The sequence below is a fragment of the Apis laboriosa genome, unplaced genomic scaffold (genome assembly GCF_014066325.1).
Source record: "Apis laboriosa isolate Shangri-la unplaced genomic scaffold, ASM1406632v1 scaffold12_cov154, whole genome shotgun sequence".
Taxonomy (NCBI): Eukaryota; Metazoa; Arthropoda; class Insecta; order Hymenoptera; family Apidae; genus Apis; species Apis laboriosa.
The window spans coordinates 4,412,653-4,435,269 of NW_025221207.1; the positions used below are offsets into that span (position 1 = coordinate 4,412,653).

Here is a 22,617-nt window from a genome sequence, read left to right on the forward strand (position 1 = left end):
GTTTCATTTGCGGCACACTGAAGATGGCGCTGATTTCAATATTTTTATCCTATCTCTGTCCTTCTCTATCTATTTCCTCTCTTCGTCTAACCTATTGATTGAATGCCTTTATTTTTAATAGAGAACGCTTTATTTTTTGCTGAAATTTTATTTATTTTATTCATTAAATTACGAAAGCAATTGTAAAAATGTTTTTTACTTTCCATTGAAAAATGTAATAAGCCGCTAACACATGATGATAAAAAATAAATGAAATATTAAAAAAAAAATTTATTAATTAAATATAACATAATATATTATCTAAAACATTCTATTTTAATCATTCTGAATTATACGAAATAAAATTAACATCTTGATTAAAAAATTAAATATCTTTATTTTTAATAGAGATTGTTTTAGTTTTAGCTAAAATTTTACAAAGTAAGATAATGTAGAGTAAAAATTACATGTGGCGACATCTCTTGAATATTCCTTACCCTACAAATGAAAGAGTTATCTTTCTTCCCTAAGAGATGGCGCCAGTGATCAATTCTTATTCTATCTCTATCTTTTTCTTACTATCTTCTGTCCTTTGTTCCTGAGTTTCATTTGCGGCACACTGAAGATGGCGCTGATTTCAATATTTTTATCCTATCTCTGTCCTTCTCTATCTATTTCCTCTCTTCGTCTAACCTATTGATTGAATGCCTTTATTTTTAATAGAGAACGCTTTATTTCTTGCTGAAATTTTATTTATTTTATTAATTAAAATACAGAAAAAATTGTAACAATGTTCTTTATTTTCCATTGAAAAATATAATAAGTCACTATATGATCGTAAAAAATAAATACGATATTAAAGAAAAAATTTATTAATTAAATATAACATAATCTATTATCTAAAACATTCTATTTCAATCATTTTAAATTATTCAAAACAACATTAATATCGTAATTAAAATTGATTATTGATTTTAATTATTTTTTTTTATGAATATTAAATAAATTTTATTATTAATTGAGTATAAAGTAGAATTAATTTTTTTGTTTATGGAAAGAAAAATAATTATTTTACATTACACGTTAAATTAGTATTAACTGTAAGATAAATTAAACTCGTTTGATAATAATTTTTATATTTTTGTTTTTATATTTACATTTTTCTACATTTATTGGAAGTTAAATAAACGAATACATTTAAAATATTTCGAAAATTTATATAAATATAAACGATATTCTTATATATACTATCGATCATAAGTTTGATATCACCCTAAAGAATTATTTTATAGAAATAATATCGACGATTTATACATTCATTCGTCATTCAAAGAAAGAAAATTATTTTAATTAAAATAATTGCTCATATTTTTTTCAACTTTTTATACTATTTTACACGTGCTCTTAATTCATTACTCCATATTTACATACACTTTTATTTACACTTTTCGTGTATTATTGTTATACATGTATATATCTTATTGTTTTCATTAAATAAATCGTTTGCATTAAAATATAATATACATAAATGGCAATTACTTGTAACTTAGAGATACATGCTATTTTTAAATTTATATATATAACAAATGAAAAGTTTAATCCTAAATTACCAACATATAATTAATTAACCTTTAAAGAAATCATATTACACTTAATCTATATAAATTACTTTATCTTTAATAATATATTTATACAACAAACTATAACTAATAAGGGCAGTAATTAACAATTAAACTTATGATCTATAGTACAGATAAGTATCATTCGAACGAACGAATCATAAAATTTTGTAAAAGTTAAAAAATTTGGGCATCGCTCGTGTCGAAAAGAACAAATGAATAAAATAAATACGGCGCACTTAATCATAAACGCCATGACAGTTCGGCCGGATTCGCAAATATATAGTTTTGTACTACGTTTTCTAAAACGAAACAAGTATTCAGCTATATCTATTTACTGTACAAGTGCGTTCCATTCGACGCATAATATTAAAGCTTTTAAATTAGAGCTATGTAAAATCCAAGATCATTGAAATTGAAAGATCATTGATTATTTTCAAATAATAAGTAATCTTTTCTTTACACGTAGAATTTGTTATTTTTTAAATGTATCTTTTTTAACAATTTGACAATCGTTAGTCAGAATAAATTTTAAATATTCTGATAAACTTATAGTGATAGCATTACATCTAAAAAATAATTTTCGTTCGCTTCATTATTAACACAGCCAAATTTAATTCAAATTATTTTTTAATATCTACATACGTTGATCCGAAAGTTTTAATTAAAAGTTATTTTACTTTACACTTCGTCCATTCCGTTTTCTATATTTTTCTGAGCTTTTTTAATGCTCCGTTGCTTTTTTTCCTTCCTTTCTTCTTCAAAAACCTGACTATGTTACACATAGTCTACATTTCATTTTCACTTTCGTGAATTTAATAAGATTCTGCTAAAAAAAATTTACAAATTTAAAAGTTTGAATCTATAACAACTTTAGTTAGTATATTTTCTTCCAATTTCTTGGAAGATATACGTGTATTTCACTTTTCTTTCTTCTTTTGCGTCTTTTTTTTTATATCTTTTTTTTTCTTTTTATAATTTTAATATCGTAGCAATAGTAATATACATGATGATCATTTCGCAAAACATGATCATCAAAAGCAAAAATTTCAGAAACGTTACATCGAGATGATATCAAGCTTTCTGAGAAGAAATTTCCGCGTAATATCGAAATATTTTTAACTCTAAAATTTGCGAGTATGATATTACGAGTAAATCCACTCTTTGATCAATAACAATCGAGCAGAAATTTACACGTAACGATCTTCTTACAATATCTGCTTACTGTTTATTCACTAGTTAATTCAATTTTATATTAACAATTACACGATTACCAATTTATCGATAATTATCTCGACGACAATTATCATCAATGGGAATTAGTCTCTTACGACAAAACACGTTAATCTCTTAACAATATTATTATAGTTATAAATTTAAAACAATTTAATAGAAGACTTTAAAGTATTAGTAGACTTTCGATATTTTTTTTAATTTTTACAAACTCGAAACAATCGTGAAATAATTTATTTGAACGAATCAAACGATTCATTCAAATAATTCCATATTCCTTATACAATTATTTTTAGCTCTTCTCTTTTCTCTGCTTCGTTCCCTTGTAATCGAAGAAGAAAACGACAACTTATTCGCTTTTTTTTCTTGTTGTCTTTCGACAAATCGACGAATGAGTCGTACAGTATTCAATTACATACAATTACAATACAATTGAAATACTCTTCAAGTAAGTATTTTATCATTATCTCTTAGTATCAATGAATCGAAGTGAATTTTTTTATCTTTTCATTAAGTGATATGAAAAATATAATGATGCAATAACGAAAAAAAGTATTTCTCTTCTCTGGAGAAGTGGAAAAAGTAATAAAAATAATTCAATTGCAAAGAGATAGAAATTTTTAAATTTTCAAAATACTCGAACAACATTCCTTGCCAATCTTGTTCTTAATTACATTTTAATAGATGTCATCTCATCGTTTTCTTCGCAATTGCACCATTATCCTCGTTTCAATACCCTGGCCATTGAATCAACACCATTGCAACACACGTAATAAAGCAAGCGATCAAAAAACAATAATTGATAAACTTGCATATCTTTCAATTTTACCATTATAACATTTAAAAAAATTCCAATTCAATGACCACTCTATCATTCCTGTTAACAATACAACAGCTTCGAAAAGAGACAGAACTTTTTCATATCTTCGATTCATTTTCTTCTCTCTCTTTCTCCCTTTTTCAGAAACACTTCCTCCGTCCGATATCTTCTTTCCCAGCATCGACGTTTCCGGTCTGTTCGAGTTTGCCACGATTTCCACGACGGCTTAAATGTACTCGGCGAACATTATCCAATAAGTTACGTTCAACACGGCGAAGAGGAAAGGGAAGAAGACGCGGGAGACCCGATCGATGTTCAGGGCACGCATCCGCGCCTTCTGTGCGGGTGTTGGGCCTGGCGGTGGACCGGTCGTCGATTTCTGCGATCGGCCGGATAACAACATTGCGTTTTCCTGCGTGACAACGATCACAACTTGAACCGCCGCTGTGCAGACAACCCCTCTGTGCCTCGGAGAGATGAACGCGTGGACCGATGACGCGACGCATCGAGAAATGGCCGCAATTATCTTTCCTCTCTCTGCTTACGCGCGATGTAATGCGTTCGAAGAAAAATTAAAATTTGAAGTTTTTGAGTCCAAGTTTAATAACTTTATTCGAAACATTGATTCGAATAATGAATTAGGTGAGTAACTTTTTCAAACTCCCTTCTTTTTCTTTCTTGCCCAACTCTTTTCATTTTCATTCCCTTTCCCCGAGGCACAGAAGTTGTCTGAACCGTTCGGATGTTCATCCAGGCGTTACCTTAGTGGCGATGTCGAAAATTTTATCGAGCTTGGCGGAATCGGGGCCGCTGGAGGACGACGGGGGAGGTGGTGGCGCCGGTTTCGGGGGCGTGTCCGAGTCGCCGAGGACGATGTTCACCAGGCAATACTCCATCAACGCCATGAACACGAACACCGTGCAAACCGACATGAAAGCGTCCACTGCCTTTAGATACGAAACAGGTGGAAGGGACGCTTGACTCTTGGCGTGTTGCGTCGAGAGGGTCAGCAAGGAAGTTACGCCGAGCGTCACTCTGGCTGGCGCCGCTTCCGGTTTTATCCAGAAGGAGACCCACTGTACACAGAGGTAATAATTAAAGATTCGAGTTATATACGTTTCCTGTTTTCTTTTTTTTTTTTTTTTTAATTACGTTTAGTTTCCAGACTCACCGACATGATTACGATCAAGCAGGTTGGAATGTAGGTGTGAAACAAGTAGTAGCCGAGCCTACGTTTCAGGACGAACACTACTTCAAGGCAAGTGAAGTTACCTAAACGGGACGATTTTTAGTTAATTCAATAATTCTTCTCAATTAACAATAAGAAACGTTGAATTGTTCGAATTTAAAATTTTTAAAACATCAGCGGTCCCGACATCTTTTTCAACAAAGTTCATCAGATTATTTATTTATTCCTTCCAGTTTCTATACCCATATTGAAACGGACACACGTGAAGACAACGTGAAACGTCAATATCGAATTAAATAAACGTGGCCATTCGCGCGAGAACAAATTCACTTTCAACCCTTTCGATTCCTCCTCGATCTCGTGTCGAGATTTGAAACGGTTAATTAGGAACAGAATGAGCACGAGGTTCCTCTTTCTTTTTTTTTTTCGCGACACAAAACGACGACACTTACCAGTAGAATAGACCTGCGTGCAATCGGCCGTGTAATTCTTAACCAGTTGGAGCTGGGGCAGCTCGATGTTCTCGTCGACGACGAGTGGCACGTCAGGATCCCACTGGAAGATCATTTCATCCGTCGTGTGCGACACTGTTGACCGAGTTGTTTTGTCCTTGTGAAATCGCACATTCAGCCCGCAAAACTAAACGATAATTCATGCGGGTATCGCTTTCGAAATGTGAGTGTAAAGTTCTCCTTTTTAGATGCGCGATTCAACTCGATTGTTGTTAATATCGGACGTTTCTTTCTTTCTTTTTCATCTATGGAGCTTTCTCGATGGATCTTTGATTTGCTTCGAGATTCGTATTGCGCGAGAGAAATCGCGATTGAATGGAAAATTGGAAAAGATGATAAATGCATTAATACGTTGATAATCTTCTATTGATTAAAAAAAATAGGATCTTTGACAACTGGTTGTGGAAAGATGAATCATTTTGCTAAAGATCTAATTTACTAATGATTAAGCAAATTATACGTTAAATAATTTGTAAAAATTCACTCACGACTTTCCATTTGTAATTTACACTCTTGAGTGTCGTGAGGATAGATCAAGAAGTTCATGGCGCACGATAACTTCAATGTTAATCTGAAATAAAAAAAGGGAAAAAAAAGAAATGTTATTTCGTGTGAAAAATGATACAAAAATATGGAGAAAGAAAGATAGGAAAAATAGGAATTAAAATAAACATTGAACACAAAGTTCAATGAAAAATGTAATAGATCGTTTCTTCTTACTTGACCATGTATAAAATAGTCTTGTCTTTGTACAACCATAAGTAATGATTCGGTATAGTCATCGTTTGGAACGTCACTGATTTCGCGTTCTTGAAGAATGAATCCGGCCGCCACATATTCTTCAGCCAATCGACTTCAAGTAATCTAGAATAACAACATAATTTAAACGATTTTTCGTATTTATTTGCGGAAAAATCATTTTTTTAATAATTCTCAATACTTATACATCGATATCTTCGAGTATATTCGATAAATTTTAAAAACACAAAAATTATTTTTTAGATTAAATCACGATGATTTCACGTACCTGTATTCGGATGTCATATTTTCTGGTAATCGGAGCCTGTTGTCCTTCCAAGTTTGGGCGAAAAATATGTCGGCTGCATAGGTCTGAAAGAGTGGATATATGAAAATTGACACTTTAAAATTCGGTATGAATTATTCATTAAAATTTAAATACTACCAAACGATGTACGATGAAAGTAAGTGTTTGGAGTTCATTTCAAGAATGTAAAGAATTTTTTCAAGCCTAGAATATTATACAAATTGATGAGATGGAATTGATAATAAGCTTTTTATTTTAAAGCAAACGTTTTTGAATATCAATCCTAAGAAAAACTCTGTTTTATTAATTTTCTCTCTGAACATCTAATGAATGCCTCTATCGATGATCGTTCAGTTCTTTCTTTCTTTCTTTTCTTCTTGGAAAATGAACGAAAAAATTGAAAGATCTGAGTGACAAGATTAACATTACGTTCGTTTTTAAAGTGATAAACAGAACAAAGTCGTGAATTAAAATTTGATAAAGATTGAAATTCGCACGATACCATTGAATTCTCGTCTATGGAATCGAGACCCATAACAGTGACGTGGAAATAAACTACGGTCGCCTGTCCATCCTTTTTTGGCGGTCGCATTTTGTCGTACAATTTGGGATCTTCCGGTAGAAGGTCGAAGAATTCCAAGCTCCTCCTGAAATTTCGAGTGGAAACTTCAGCAAAAACTCAAACACTTTGTTAGAACACGTAAACTTCGTACGAATTTCCACGCAAATTAACAATAATCGAGGATACTTTTTATATGCCCGTCAATATCAAGAATTTTAAATAGAATTTATATCGATACAATGATCACGTTGCGGTATAATTAGCACTGTATTAAATTTTGCACGAATTTACGTTCAAATGTTTCATTTATTATGCCGCATTTTCTTCGTCGTGGTTTCACGTGTCTTGCACAAAATAAGAAAAAAACGCACAATTGAAATTCATAGAAACTTAAAACAATTATATGTACACTTCTTCTACGTTTGTTACATTTCGTTGATTATTTTTTTTTCTTTTTTTAAACACGTTAGAACATATACAAATCACAAATACACTTTTTTATTATAATTATTATCGAATAATTATTTTGTCATTGAAAAAAATCACTAATTTATTAATTCGTAATAACAATTTTATCGCACATTAATCACAGCACTTTATGGATTTCACTGAACTTCTTTCTGGTGATTTCATCGTGCTTTATCCTTCGTTCCTTTTCATCGTGAAGATTTATACAATTAAAGTAGTGCTGTAAATATTATTTCAAATAATAGAAGAAATTTACTATCCTGGAACTTATAATTTTGCCTCTACTTTCTTTTCGTCGATACCTCTTCAATATTACTAATATTACACCGAGAAAATAATATAAATTTCTACACTTAAAAAGAAATTTTACATCCGCAAGAAAGTCTTCGTTTTTCCAATAATTACTTCCCAACGACCAAATTTTTATCACTTTAAATTTGCCAAACAAAGGGGAAAAGATCCTCTGATAAAATCCTTTCGACAAGACACATCCTCGAAACCATAAATCTCGAGATTATATAAGAAATTAAATCAAGAAGAAGAGGAATCGTCACATCTTCACGGTTACCGTAAAGATGGCCGGTGTATCGTCGGCACGGGGACACGGGGAAGAGGAATAGAATGGATCAAATCAGAGAAGAATCTTACTGAGCGTCCACGGTGCGTCCAAGCAGGAGAAGAAGCACGATCGAGGAAAGGATTGCGGAAACCATGCCGCCCCCATGTGTCTCGTCCATCGACATTCTTCGTCGATCGCTTCTCAGCGCATTTTCTCTCGCACCAGATGAGCAAACGGTCGAAATGATAAAGGAGAAGAGACGAAGAAGCCGATCGTGGAGCGTGTCGAACTTAAGAAAACGAGCGGCGATAATAAGATTGGGAAAAAGGAAAAAACGAAAAAGGGAAAAAAATTCGTTCGACAACCCTTCGTCGAAGACCGAGGGCTCTCAGAGCTTGACTCTTTTCTTTTCTCTCTCTCTCTCTCTCTCTCTCTCTCTCTCTCTCTCTCTCTCTCTCTCTCTTTCCTCTCTCTCTCCTCTCTATCTCCCTCTCTCTCTCCCTCTCCCTCTCTCTCTTCCCCCTTGATCGTTATTCCCCGAATCGCGGGGACGTGCAACCGTCGACTGACTTCTTCAAACGACTTTGCCGAAGCTGCAGAATCCTCATCGTCGCTCACGAGGTAGAGAGGCAGAGGTGGAGGTGGTTGCTCGTTGGTAGCGGTGGTGGTGGCGATGGAGGTGGTGGACCACACCACCGGTGGCGTACAACGATACACACCTTTCCTGCCTACACCCCCGCCGCTTCTTCCTCTTAACTCGATACAGAGGGATGAAGAATAGGGGGAGGGGAAAAAAGAAGGGGAAAAAAAGAATCTCTCTCTCCTCGCCACACACAGTGGTTCAGTAACAGGAATGAAGACAGAGGATTGTTCGAAATGGTGAGAAGGAGAGGAAGAAAGAGAGAGAGAGAGACGAAAGGAGAGGAGGACGTGGAGAAAGAAAGGTGGTGGTAATCCCCGGTGGGTCCGTAAAGCGTCACGAGAGATGGTTCCAACGACACGAATTTACCCCAATGCGGCATCCACCGTGGCATCCTCCGCTTTAGATATGGATATGCTTCGCGATTCGAACACATTTAACGCGTTAATTGCTAAAGATGAACGGCTAAAGGGGGAGAATAACGCATGATCGAGAGGGATGATGGAACGGACATCGCATGCCAGTTAGTTATTTTGGATGATGTCGGATGTATAGAGAGATAGGCTTGCTTTTTTGGGGGGAGAGAGAGAGAGAGAATTAACAATTGGAGATTTTACAAGTGGATATGGAGAGGAGTTAGATTTATATGTTTGAAAAAATTATATGAATAATGTTTTTTAAAATAATGTTGATATAAAAGAAATTTAGAAATTCTTTGGTAAATTTTAAATTCATTTTTCAAAATTACTTTGTTGGTCACTTGTTTCAATTTTAATTTGTAATAATTAACTTTCAATGATCGAATAAGAATCTATTATTTTCTAAAAAATTCCGCATTTTAATCTAAATTGTTTTTGAAAGATCCATTAGTACGATTCATTGCGCGTGTTTATTTGTTAGAATCCTCTAGAGATGCACATAACGAGTAGTGAAAAGTACAGAATATCAAGGCGCCGCTTTCATGCACGCCACGTTTCTTTGAGTTGCAACTTAAAGAAGCCAAAATCATCTCAATTCTCTGACAAGATCTCGACTGGTTAAATAGGGAAACGAAAAAATGTTTAATGTGTATAATTGATAAAAAAAATCGTACAAAATACAGAATAATATAATTAAACAAAGAAAATCGCCAACTAGTTTGATTTTATTTTTTCGTAAATTTAATTTAATTTATAAGAAGAAGAAGCTTGCAAAATTAATAATACAATAAATATATCTATTAATCTTTCTTTGCATCTCAAATGATTCTCGAATTTAACTCGAATCAATTATTTATAAAAAAGATTCATAATAATTTTCTTTTCGCAGCTACCTTCAAAACACGAAGAAACCCTTCAAAACACGAGTATCATTTTCGATTTTTAACGATCGAGATCGAAAAAAATAACGAAAAGAGACGAATTCGAGCACGACGAAAGAAGATAGGATGCAGGAAGGAACATCATCGATGACAACGGGGAAGAGAAAGGAAAAAGAATCGAAGTCGAAAGGGGAAAGGATCCTGCAGTCTTCCCTCTCGCCCACCCTTCTCGAGGGTAACTCTTAGAGACGTTAACTACCGTGCTATTTGAAGACATCGTCGTCGACCGACGGGACACGCCGCTCGATATATCGATCCTCGAAAATTGTGCCGCGAATAGAATGCTACGTGTTCGCGCCGCTCATGCATCGTCAAGTGGCCGCTCTTCGAGAAGGTATACATATATACACGCACGAGGACCACCGCGCGCGCGAGCCAATACACGAGTATGTGTGTGTATGTGTAGCCATTTCCTCGAAATTACAATGCAAAAAGGAAATGTAACGATGAACATGAAAAGATGCGCATACTTCTTGAATTTTTGCTTCTTTGCTCGACCGAGGATTGAATGAAAGGAGTAATATAATATATAAATAAGAAGTAATCGTAATTTACTTTACGAGGAATGGAGACAGAATAAGAATTGTTTTTTGATTGTAATTTTAAGTAAAGAGATAAAGTTAAAATGATATGTAAAAAATTATTAAAAAGCGTTATAGTGTATATTTATGAAATGATGCACTTCTTCGCTCTCGGACTCTCGGACTCGATATCAAAGATGGACATCAATAATTCCTAGAAACTTTGCATTGTTGAATGCAAAACACACCTCTATTGTGTTATCCCTATCTCAAAGAGAAAGTTGTTTTATATTAGAGATAGTGCAATAAAATAAGCACAATGCTTATGATTATCAAAATGAGAAAAAAGTGTTTTTATGACGTTAGAAATGATAGAGAAATTAGAAGAATATCTTCAGTCGAAGTTATGAATATCATTCTAATGATCAAATAATCATTGGGTATAATTATTCTCATTAATGTGGATCAAGCTGATAAATATCATTAACAGAGAAACAGTCGAGGTCTAATCAAGATGTTCTACCTTAAAGTGACACTTCTTTGACACGTGAGACGTGAGGATGAAGACGTACTCATTAGTACCAACCACAATTAATAACGTTATCTCCTTTGAGCTTCTTCATATTTCACGTTGAATCGTAATTCACATCGCGATGACGTTTACGATAATTTAATTGATTTCTCTTGGATATCTTCTTGGAAATTTATAATATGGACGATTGATTTAAAAAATTCATGAGGAAAGATTTTAATGAGATTAAAATAGATAAAATTTATAATGGAAGAGTAACAAAAGTTTTATCGTTTATTTAAACTAGTTATTAAAATTTATTACAAAGAAATGGTAGACAATATAAGAGAGAAATTTAATTGGAATACGTTTAAGATATGGAAAATTAGCGCTTAATTAACAAATAATACTTGCTCAGGGTGAATGTATTTACTCTTACCTTGACCTCGTGACATTACCTTGAGAATGATAAGAACGAATTCCTTTTCCCTTCACTGATTCTAAGTCGTAGTATCGACCAGTCTCTTTGAAAAGCGCGTTTCCACAATGCCTTTCTAATTGTCGAGTGGTGGATGCGATATGGCAACACATTGGCGCAGACGTTGCTACATAAAGAACTTCTTCTTTCAAGAAAGAAAATTATCAAAAAAAAATTAAAAATCTCAAGCTCGTGTAAAATAAATGAAATATCTTCTTTTATTTCTAAGAGAAATCTATCGTCTAGAAAAAATTCTTTAAAATATACAAAATATACTTGATACCAAAATAAAATATACGTTATTAATAATTAAATAAAAATGAAAATATCTTTATTTACATACATTCGTTTCAAGAATTCTCATGTTTTTCAAACATCTTTCAAATGGTTTCCAAATTAATCTTAAAAAATTTGATGAAAATACAGCAATTCAATTGCAACAGGATCTTCAGATGAAATTTATTAAAATTAGTACCAGCTTTGCATTTCTGCATCATGATCAATTATTTAATACAGTGTCTTCATCGAACAATTAATCTATGAATTTTTTTGTAGAAAAATAAATTCATATACAATATACAAAAATATATAAAATACTCATTACAATATTTACATAATGATGAAACGAATTTTTATTTAGATATCATTTTATTTAATTATAATCATAAAAATTCGCATAAATATTCACATTCCGCTAATATCACGTCTAATAGAAATCAGAGATCGCACTTGGCATCGTCGTAATCTCCAAAAGATTTCCGTACACGGCCAGAGTAGAACCGTTCTTTATCCACATGTGTTAAAAAACGAATAATACGACGAACATTACATATGTCAGAATCCATTACACATATATTTCTATGCGTCTGGTGACGTCATTTTTCGTATCACTGACGTCGATACTGCGGCTGGCTGCCGTTAGAAAGGAAAGAGTCGAGAGAAATGGATTGCTGAAGGAGCGGTTCGAGTGGTTCGCGGCATTCTGTTATTCCCACTGGTGTTCCAGGCCCAATGATCTGATTGTCGAGGCAAAAAGAAGCTGCTCTCGATGGTTCGTTATCATTAGACACGTGAATCATGTCCTACGGTATTACCTTAGAAGGGAACAACGTCCCGCCACTCTGGACACGATTCGTTTTTCTGTTCCTTAAGACAGTTTTCAGTAATGGATAACTTCTTCTGCTATCTTGAACCAGGAAAGGATTCGAAGAACTATAAATTGAAAAGCTTGAACGATTCTTGAGGATGAGTGAATGATTTTGTTGTTTATTACATACGATTCTGTGTGATTGATGATGCGATAATGTTATAGTGCGATAGTAAAAAGAAATAATTTTAATTGTGAAAATTATTATGGAAATATTTTCTAAAATTTTATTTATTTCTTGCTTTTGAATCGTATGCATATTATGCTAAGCTCTAAGACTTACAAAGAACTCGTTAAGTTTTTAAGATAATATTGGAAGTTCTACAATCAGAGTGTTTAAATAAAATGTGAAAAATAAAAATCTTAAATTATCAATGCTTCTTCTAAAATTTCATTTTTATTTTTCTGTTATAGAATATATATTGATGAATATTAGAACGAGATTTTCATACGTTTTATTGAACATTCTTTTTTTTCTTGTACTGGGTTAAGATTCTTGAATAAAGAAAAGCGATTATCGGAACAAGATCATCGTATTATCAAATTTAAAGATCTATATTTGACTCACTCGAGGAAAAGCGCGGAGAGGAACGTTTAAAAAATCGAACTCGTCTCAAGTGGTCAAAGTGTTGTCAGCTTCTCTTCGATCACCAGCCACGAAGCATTTACGTCAAAGATTTTATGACGTCACTTAACAAGCTAAAATGTCAGTGAAAAGGTTAAACATCAAATTACCTTTTTCTTCTTCCTACGAATAAATAAAAATAAAAGAAAGAAAAATAAAAATCAGTGTCAAAATGAAAACTTATAAAATCTTTCTTCTTACTCTAAAAAAAAAAAATTAGATTATCCCTCTTTCTTTTTTTTCAGGATATAAATTCTGTTAATTTTTCATCTTACTATAGAGCTATGTTTGGATTAAAAAAATTTGTAAACGTTTCTTAAAATATTTTTATTAGTAATTTATTTATTTGAGAAACAAGACATTTGTGCCATGTCTTTCTAATTATAACAGAATTGCTTAGATGAGAATACCGTAATATCTACGATCTTCGAAAATATAAAATGTATCTTCACTTATAAATAGACAACTGGTACTCAATGGGTTAAGCATCAGTGTTGTCAACTCAGCATATCGATCTCTTATGTAATTCTTTCTGTTTTTACGTGCTACTTCTTATTTCCAATTATGTGCCTCTCGAGTACATCAACTGCGTTATAATTAATAAATGAAGTACCTCTGTAACTTCTTTCTTCTATCTTAAATTAATAAGATTAATTTTTTTTTCAGGTATCGATATACGATTGAATGAAGATCTTCCTACTCGATATGAAACACAATATCACATATTTTGATTGTACGACGATCGATAAAACAACAATCGATATAAGAATCATCAATCATCGAATGATAATTCGCCAAATAAGGATCGGTAAAACAGCAGATCAAATATAAATCGAACTATAATTGTAAAGTAACAACAAAAACTTTGTAATATCGATCAACGAAAGAACGATTGTCAAAAAGCAACAATTGATCCAAGATGAAAAAAGCTATCAAATTAAATTACCAACAATCTTCGATAAAAGAATCGACCAACGAAAGAACGATTGTCGAAAACAACGAAAATGTCGAATTTACAATTTATCAAATTATTACCTTAAACTTTCATGAGACGGATCGACAAAAGGATCGATTGATCGATGAAACAAAACGCGGTCGTGGTGATTAGTTAAAACGGTGTGGAAGATCCTGCGATGTTTTACAAGATGACACACGTCGTGGTGTTTTTGCGAACGTCAGCTGAGATACTCTTGGCCGAGGCACGTCGAGAAGTACGGTCGGGTGTGGAGGGACACCGGTCGGGCTTAGCTTGTCGTTGGAGGAGAGTTTCGAGGCAGCTGGAGACGATGCACGATAAGCACGCCCGTTCCCCTTTCTTTTCTGACCTCACGCCGGTTTTCATCCCTCCTCCCCGCCCACCACCCACACCCCCGCCTCCCTATTATTTTCGACCGATTGCCAATTGTCGTGCAACTGCCGACGTAGGTGCTCCTGCTGGATGATTCCGGTTTACTGCAGAAAGGTAGCACAACTCCTGGAACGATCGCTGCCACTCGATCCTAGAATTTTCCACCCCCTTATTCGATCTTCCCCTTCTTGTTTTATTCGTCGTCTATCGGTAGTTGGCATATTTGCAAGGGTGGATATGCAAAAAGATACGTATTTCTAAACGAATGGATCTTTTTTTTTTTTTTGCGATAGAATTATTATGATTGTAACGAATAGATTAACTTTGTTTTATCTTTTTCGTTAGGAAAATTATTGTTCGATTCTTTTATGGATTGAAATCATAAAATGTTAAAAAGAATTAGAAAATATAAATCATCATAAGATCTATGAAAAACTAAAGGAAAGAAGAAATTTAAAAGAAAGAAGCGACGATCGATCGATGATCGAATAAATAGTCGGCGATGGCCGATGACGCGCAAGATCGCCCAGTTACCTCGAGATTTCGAGGTCGATCACGTCCTCGTCCCAGAAACCCAGGGATGAGGATGCACTCTGTTTATCCCACGGAAAATGGCATACTCGGCTACTTGAATTAATTATTTCGTTGCGTCAATCATTTTACATTTTTTTTTCTTTTCTTTCTTCTGAAATTATTTACATTTATGCAATTGTAGAATCAATTTATAATTGCGTAAAATGTCAAAAATATTGATTTTGATTTCGTTTTATTGTTCAGCAGCCATTTTCTCGTAAAATTTCTTTTCGTGAAGTAAAAAAAAAAAAAAAAAGAAAAAAAGTTTCCTAAAAATAATTATTTCAAATATAAAAAACGTTTGTATTTGTCGTATATTAGACGAAAGAAATAGGAATGCTTGACAATAGTAAATGTTTTAATATGTATCTAAAATAAAGTTCGTATCTGAAATTGAACGAGAGCACTTAGGATCTGGAAAAATGTGACAGGAAACAAACAGACGATAAAAATCCAAGCACACGACAACCCTGTACAGCCTTAAAGTTTTATAAAACACAATCATTTGCGCGCAATACAATCAGTTCATCCAATAAAATTAATCGTGAAAAACTTCGATATATCCTTAATATTTATAAAAGATAACGGAAATACAAAAAATTCACACCTCCATCCTTCTATTTTCCTTTTTTCTTTTTTTTCTTTTTTTTCCCCCATTTTTTAACGCAATATAATCCAGACTCGATCGTCCGAATGTGCTTATATATTTAGAAAAAAACGTGATCGATTCGTGAAAATTCTCTCACGCGTTTGATTAGACAGCCATCCCTCCATCTGAAACGAAATTTATCAACATTTTGTCTTTGAATACCGCTCGAATTCTGTTCCACCGCTATTCTTTTTCCTCCATTTCTATCTTCTTCTTCTTCATCATCATCTTGTTCTTCTCACGAACTCTTTTAAGTTCGTCGTGTCGAAAGTTAAATATTTCCACGAACATCGAGTGTGATTGTGTCTTACGCAATTGTATCGTTAAAAAAGTATACGTGATCCATCCAGACTTGATGAACTTGGATCCAAATATCGTTTAAAAAATGATGGAGATAATTACATTTTTGATCAAAAATTTTGAAATACTTTTGCTGTTTCTAATTATAATTTTAGTATTTCAAAGTCAAGGAATTTTCTGAGAATGTTTCAACATTCTCAGAAACACAATTTTTTGATAAATCTGATTAATTAAGGAAAAAATATATAAAATCTCGAATTCAAGTCTGGAGGAATTAGTGAGTTTACAGCGACGATTAACAAATTTATTTGTATGATATCGTACTTATAAAGAAACGTGTGTAGTGTCTTCTCGACCTTATAAAAATCGAAAAATCAACCATAAAAATGGGAACCTTCGTTTTTTTCTCAGTACTTTGTAAGTGTTTCAATTCATTATGTATTGTTCGGGATTAATCTTCATGATTTACAATATATCGAATCGAAATACATATTTATCCCCATTTAATGAACTTATTAACATAATGATCGTCAGCATTATTTTTAGAAACATCGATTACTTCGTGACAGTGTGGATTGAATATTTAAAACAATCATATTTAAATTAGATGATGGAAGAATAGACATAAAAAAATATAATTCCAAAAGAAATCTTTAAGAAATTTAATAAAAATTATGAAAATATTTAATTGATATTCCTTTTTTATTGAATTTTCTTTTATTTTCCAATTTATTTTTTCTTTTTAGTGCAAACAGAATATAATTACTAAAACTATTTCTTTCATTTTTTTTTTTAAATTCATCTATCTATGATCTTATCCACGCTTCTCAATCCACTCTGTGTGATTTTTCCAAAATTTCCAATAGATTTTTGTTAAACATAAAACATTTTGCAATACCGTTGACACGAATTTTTCGAGATAACTTTAAATAAAATGCGAAAAGATTAAAAATTCCATATTCTGATCGAAAGAAAAATCACATTTATCGATGTAATTTCATTATTCATTGCAGAAAGAAGAAAATACAATATTATCTTCATCATTTTCAACATAATAACATATGCATATGTCGTGTAAATTTTAGGTCGAGAAGTGTATTAGATAATTTCAAACTTGACCCTTTACACTCGTACAATATTTAATTATAAAATACAGAGAATATTCGGACAAGGGGAAAGGAAAAAAAAATGAAACGTTCGACAAAATGCATCAGAATTATTCAGACACGTTTCATTTTCATTTTTGTGTTCGCACGTTTGTTAATCCATTCACGTTCGTTAAAATAAATCGCTAAAAGGAATCCTGACGATCCCTCGCGTAAAAGTTTTTATAAAAATAATTATTGTCCTCATGTATCTCAATATCTCCGTGTCTGGTTAGCGAAGAGCGCTTGGAATTTCTGCTCGATGCGTCCAATTAAACAAGAGGAATGAAAAATAGAGAAATCGGCTCGAAACGCAAAGGGTCTGATTGCGAGTGTCACGTGTATATAATAAATCAGTCGTAGAAAGTCTGTAAGTGGGAACTTATAACACCTGTACACAACTCTTATTAAAGCTCTCGTCTAAATTAACACGTTCAAAGTTCTATGATTGCAGAATTCGTACGAGTATTTTGATTAGCAAAGATCCGTTTTAACAATTTTCCTCTGCTTAAAATTTCTCGAATCTTTTAAAGTTGAATATTTTAAAAATATTAAATAACGTGGAAGAATATGTTATCTAAATTTATAGTTTTTTTTTTTTTTTTTAATTAAGGAAATTATCTCTTCTCGTTTTTATAATATTTCATTAAATTAATTAAAATTGTAAATTAAATTTCATTATTCGTATAAAATTTGAATGTATATTAATTCTATTAATATAACTCGAACTATGAATCTGTTAATCATCAGACGATTACACTTCGATCGATCGATCTCCCATGCAAAAAACGTCCATAATTATATACGGATTAAATACACAACATATCGCTATACACGAACGATATCTTCGATAATATAATTTAATCATGATCACACAGCGTGACTTGCTAATGTGCATCGCGTATCGGAGCTTGCGAACTCGCTTATAATTCCCTATAAAAATGAATCCCTCGACGACGTGACATTTTAGAAAGTAAAAGGTAGAAAAATATATTGCATACACCGCTTTACCAGTTTCTTTCCTATCTCGTGCCTCGTGGAGATATACTTGTATTATTGAAAAGACTTCTTTCTTATTCCTCGATTTCTATGACATTTATGACACTTCGTCGACCACGGATACACGCGAACTTTATCGAAACTTGTGGTAAAAGGGGAATGCGAATTTTTTTTTTTAACAATTTCTACGAAGCCTCCTATGCGCGATTTTCATCACAATCCGTTAATTCGCCGAGTTCTCAACGTTTCCACCACGTTGCACTCATCTCGAAGCACGATGGACCCCATTTTCCTGCTTCCGGTTTAAATTCTACGCTCTATTTGTACTTTAATATTATCCCTAGCGATTGAACGTTATTCCATTTTAATACAAATAATTTATTAAATCGATTTCAATTATTTGAATTCAATAATTTCGTAATTTGATTAAATACACAGTAATGGTAGGATTAATTGTTGATCGAATTTTAATATTTTTCAATGATTTCGATAAATATTTTCTTAAAGAGATTCATTGAGTAAAGAAATGAAATATTTTCTTTTAGAAAAAGACGAAAATTTGTGATCAATTATATGTGACAGAAATAATTATAGATTGTCAAATGTAAATTGTGTCCTTTTAGAAAACGATTTTGCCAGCATTGCGCTTTAGTTTGTTGAAGTTGAAAGTATAAAGTGGTACAAGATGCATTGATTTTGGCACAGTATCTTGGGATAAGATAGAACCACTACTGATAGAATATTCTGGTATGAAATATATATTGATTTTTTTTAGTGAGATATTCAAACAACAAAATATATTAAAATTAAAAGATAAAATAATCACATAGTGATTCTACAAATTTTTTTTACAAAATTCATATTGATTCAAACAAACAAATATTGATTTAATCAAAAAAAAAATTTTAATGCCATCATATAATATTGAAACTACGTTCCAAAAAGACACAGTTTTCAACTGAAATATATTTCAACGATTAACCCTTTGCGATTTAGATTTTATATTTCTTTCGATTCTTTTTTAATATTAATATTTAACATGGAATATTTAACTACAATATTTCATATAAAATATATTTCTTTTTTTGTGATAACATAATTAAATATCAACCAGTTGGAATAAAACATTGAGTGTTGCTCAAGTGTTGCAAAGGGTTAACAATATTAATACCAATGTAAGAAGTAAGAAAAAAAGATATTCTTTTTTTTAAAATATAAGAATCGACGATCCAGGGTCCATCGCGATATAATAACAAATTCTTCCCAACAGACAGCACCACTTTCATTCTCAGCTACAATAACTTCTACGCGACTACGACACGTTTGAATAAAAAACTTCGCTTATTAACCAAGCTCTTCCAATGTTGCTCCTCCGCAAACTTCCCTATCTTTTAAAATGATTCAAACTTTGATTCGATGATTCTCTTCTGATCGATCGAACATCGAACAATTAACACATTTCTCATCGGCAAAGAGGAAAGTGAGAATCGTTTCGAGAAGAAGCAACGCTCGAAGAGCTATCATGACTGATTAATGTCATCGGGATTATCTTGAGATTATCAATAATCATTTCACCGAGAATGCTTATCATTTCATCAATATTGAACTTGTATTGACGACTTATCGACACTTTATAAAGTGATTATAATATTTTTTTTATACTTAACGATTTATTATTACACGTAGAAATAAATATGCAAGGAAACTTATCATCGATTATAATGATATAATAAGATAGCCATTAAATTAGGTCAGGAATAAGATATGAACTTGATATCGGTAAGAAAAAAACGAAATGTCGATGGACAATATTTCCACATTGAAAATTTATAATATTAATTGACGATTAATCCTGATATCTGGAGGATAATATCGATGAAGAAAAAAAAAAAGCATTCTCGATGAAATGGCAAATTGGTAATCCAAAGAATAGTCCTTTAGCTTCGTGCTACATTGCTTTCTCGAGTCCGGAAGACGCAGATCGCGAGCACGATTCCTGAATATATAATTTGTTCCTCTACTGTTTCTGCACGATTCTGAAAAAGAAGCGGCAACCGTGATTCGTTTCTTCGTTCGAACAAACGATTAAGCTTTTTATTTTATTCGCACGGCTAAGTCTTCTACCCTGTGTACACTTCGCGCGAATATACGCAAGAAAGGGAAAATAGAGAGAGAGAGAGAGAGAAAGAGAAAAAGAGAGAGAGAGAGAGAGAGAGAGAGAGATTCGACTTCGATATCACACTTTCACTATTTTTTTTCTTTTTCTATTTTTTCTTTTTTTTTTTCGTGCAGTTTATTGTGCGATCGCACTTTCGAATTTCTATTTTCTGAAGAATGGAAATCCTTTTGAAAAGAAAGTTTTATGCCGTGTTCAAATTCTGAAAACGTTGTGAAATCTTTTCTTTTCTTTTTTTTTTTTTTTTCCTTATTTTCCTCTTCTTCTTTTTCGTTTCTTCTTTTCTTCGTCATTTGTTTCAGACGTGTCTCATACTTTCAAACGCGGTCTCGATATCTTACGCGGAAATTGTTTTGGCTTGATCGATGTAAAAAAAGGAGGAAGGGGGGGGGTGGTTTGGAAAGGACCAAGGGAAAATCGGCACAGAGAGAAAGACCCCGAGAGAGACTTTCTTTCTTGGCCGTTCACACCACTCATTCTCTCGCACAAAATCAATTCACTCGTGTATAAACTGACCTCGTCCGTACAAATGTATTTTTGACTTTCTGTTTTTTCATCTTTTCACTTTTTTTTCTATTTTATGTTTTTTATTATTCACTATTCGACGATTTTCTTACTTTTTTTTTTTCTTTTCTTTTTCCCTTTTTTATAAAACATCACGATTTCCTTCGTTCTCCTTGTTTTCCTCTTTTCCTCTTCGTTTGTTTCATTTACTCGTTATTTTCTTCTTTTTAATTTTCGTAGTGGAAATTGGTCGTCGAACGATACGAGAGGCAGTCATTGAGTCTTCTCCTTCATTTCGGTACGAAATTTTCGAATGTAAAGAATTTTAGAATCGAAAGAATTTAAAGACGAGTAAGTTAGTTAAGAAACTTGAACGGAGAAACGTATACTGTGCTCAATATTTTAATGTGGATCGTGAAATGTTTTCAAATATTTGTAAATATTTGTAAAGGATAAATGGAATGTAATAATAATATTTCTTAAAATAATATCTTGTAATATATTGTAATAAGACAATTTGAATTCTTAAGAGTAAAATTTGAAGAAATCCTGGAATTATTGCAAAGCTGTTAATTATAAAATATTCATTGCATGAATAACTATTCGATAAAAATGTAAATTTTGTGCATAACATATTTAATATGTTATATATCGATGTTTAATTGGACCATCTTTGCTAATTACATATATGATCCAGGCTATGATCATGCAATTCAAGTTAATGATAAATATTTTTATATCTATCAAATATCATAAGATTTCATTCAAATTTTCCCAAAATCAGTCCAACAACTAGATTTTATCGTAACTTTAATTAAACACGATACATTCTCGATTTATTTTACATTAAATCGTCGGATATTATATATTCAATGAAAATCTTCAGCATTGATTCACGGCATTTCATGATCCACCGTATCAAAAAATTGATGATATGTATTAATCGAAATATCCAAAACGCTTATTATCGAGAATAAAAAATCGACCCATTTTGTTTATTATAAAAATCTTTTATAATATCACAAAGACACACACGTATATAATTTTAAAAATGCATATATAATTTTTTAAAATGATTTGAAAAAGAGAATCGAAAGCAATCTTTCCGCGGCATGACTGCAACTCGTATAGTGTTACGAAATGGAAAAAAAAAAAAAAAAAAAAAAATGAAAATCGAAGAATAATCGTAACACGTTGCAATGCCCTCTCACTTCGCGCGTATACAAATGCTAAGATCGTAAAAGGAGAAATGCATCGATTTTAAAAGATCAAAGAACTTTTTTCCAAGCTCCGTAATAAGCAGCAAGTCTCGCTATATATAATAATAACAATCGAATCTCGCGCTTACGCTTAAAGAGTATAAAATGCAATTGTATTCTTATATTTTTTTCTTTTTTTTCTTTTTTTTTTTTTTTTTTTTTTGTTTCGTTTTATCATTGGAAGTAGAACATTTTTTTTTTTTTTTTTTCTCTTCTCCCTTACACTCGTCACTCGGTGGTTACCAAAAGCTACGTAATATACGAAGATACGATTAAAAACGATTGGTTATCATGCGTAATTATCGTTACGATATAAAATTTTCAAAAAAGGAAAGAAAAAAAAAAATTCAGCGACTTTGTCACCTCGCCTTATTTTTCTTTTTTTTGTTTTTTTTT

At 32.3% G+C, this 22,617-nt stretch overlaps 1 protein-coding gene across 2 annotated transcripts; it reads right to left on the bottom strand.

Moving 5' to 3' along the window:
- Window positions 1-1,286: 1,286 nt before the first annotated feature.
- On the bottom strand, window positions 1,287-8,386 carry LOC122720629 (glycine receptor subunit alpha-3). Of its 2 annotated transcripts, none has more exons than XM_043947438.1 (9): window positions 8,076-8,386; window positions 6,900-7,044; window positions 6,380-6,462; window positions 6,073-6,216; window positions 5,841-5,923; window positions 5,293-5,427; window positions 4,823-4,923; window positions 4,413-4,727; window positions 1,287-4,030 (listed from the first exon to the last, which is right to left on the bottom strand). In XM_043947438.1, the coding sequence occupies exons 1-9, from the start codon at window positions 8,168-8,170 to the stop codon at window positions 3,878-3,880; spliced, it is 1,254 nt and encodes a 417-aa protein (XP_043803373.1). In that variant the 5' UTR covers window positions 8,171-8,386; the 3' UTR covers window positions 1,287-3,877. The 2 variants fall into 2 exon arrangements, with proteins under 2 accessions (XP_043803373.1, XP_043803372.1); XM_043947437.1 differs by having other exon boundaries at window positions 1,287-4,063.
- Window positions 8,387-22,617: the final 14,231 nt, after the last annotated feature.

Bases quoted from the DNA above. Each gene is read 5' to 3' on its own strand.
- LOC122720629 (XM_043947437.1), bottom strand. From the start codon at position 8,170: ATGTCGATGGACGAGACACATGGGGGCGGCATGGTTTCCGCAATCCTT. The intron at 5,924-6,072 runs GTAAGAAGAAAC...TTTTTATTTCAG, and splicing joins ACTATTTTATACATGGTCAA to ATTAACATTGAAGTTATCGT. The intron at 5,428-5,840 runs GTGAGTGAATTT...CTCGGTCAACAG, and splicing joins TAAATTACAAATGGAAAGTC to TGTCGCACACGACGGATGAA.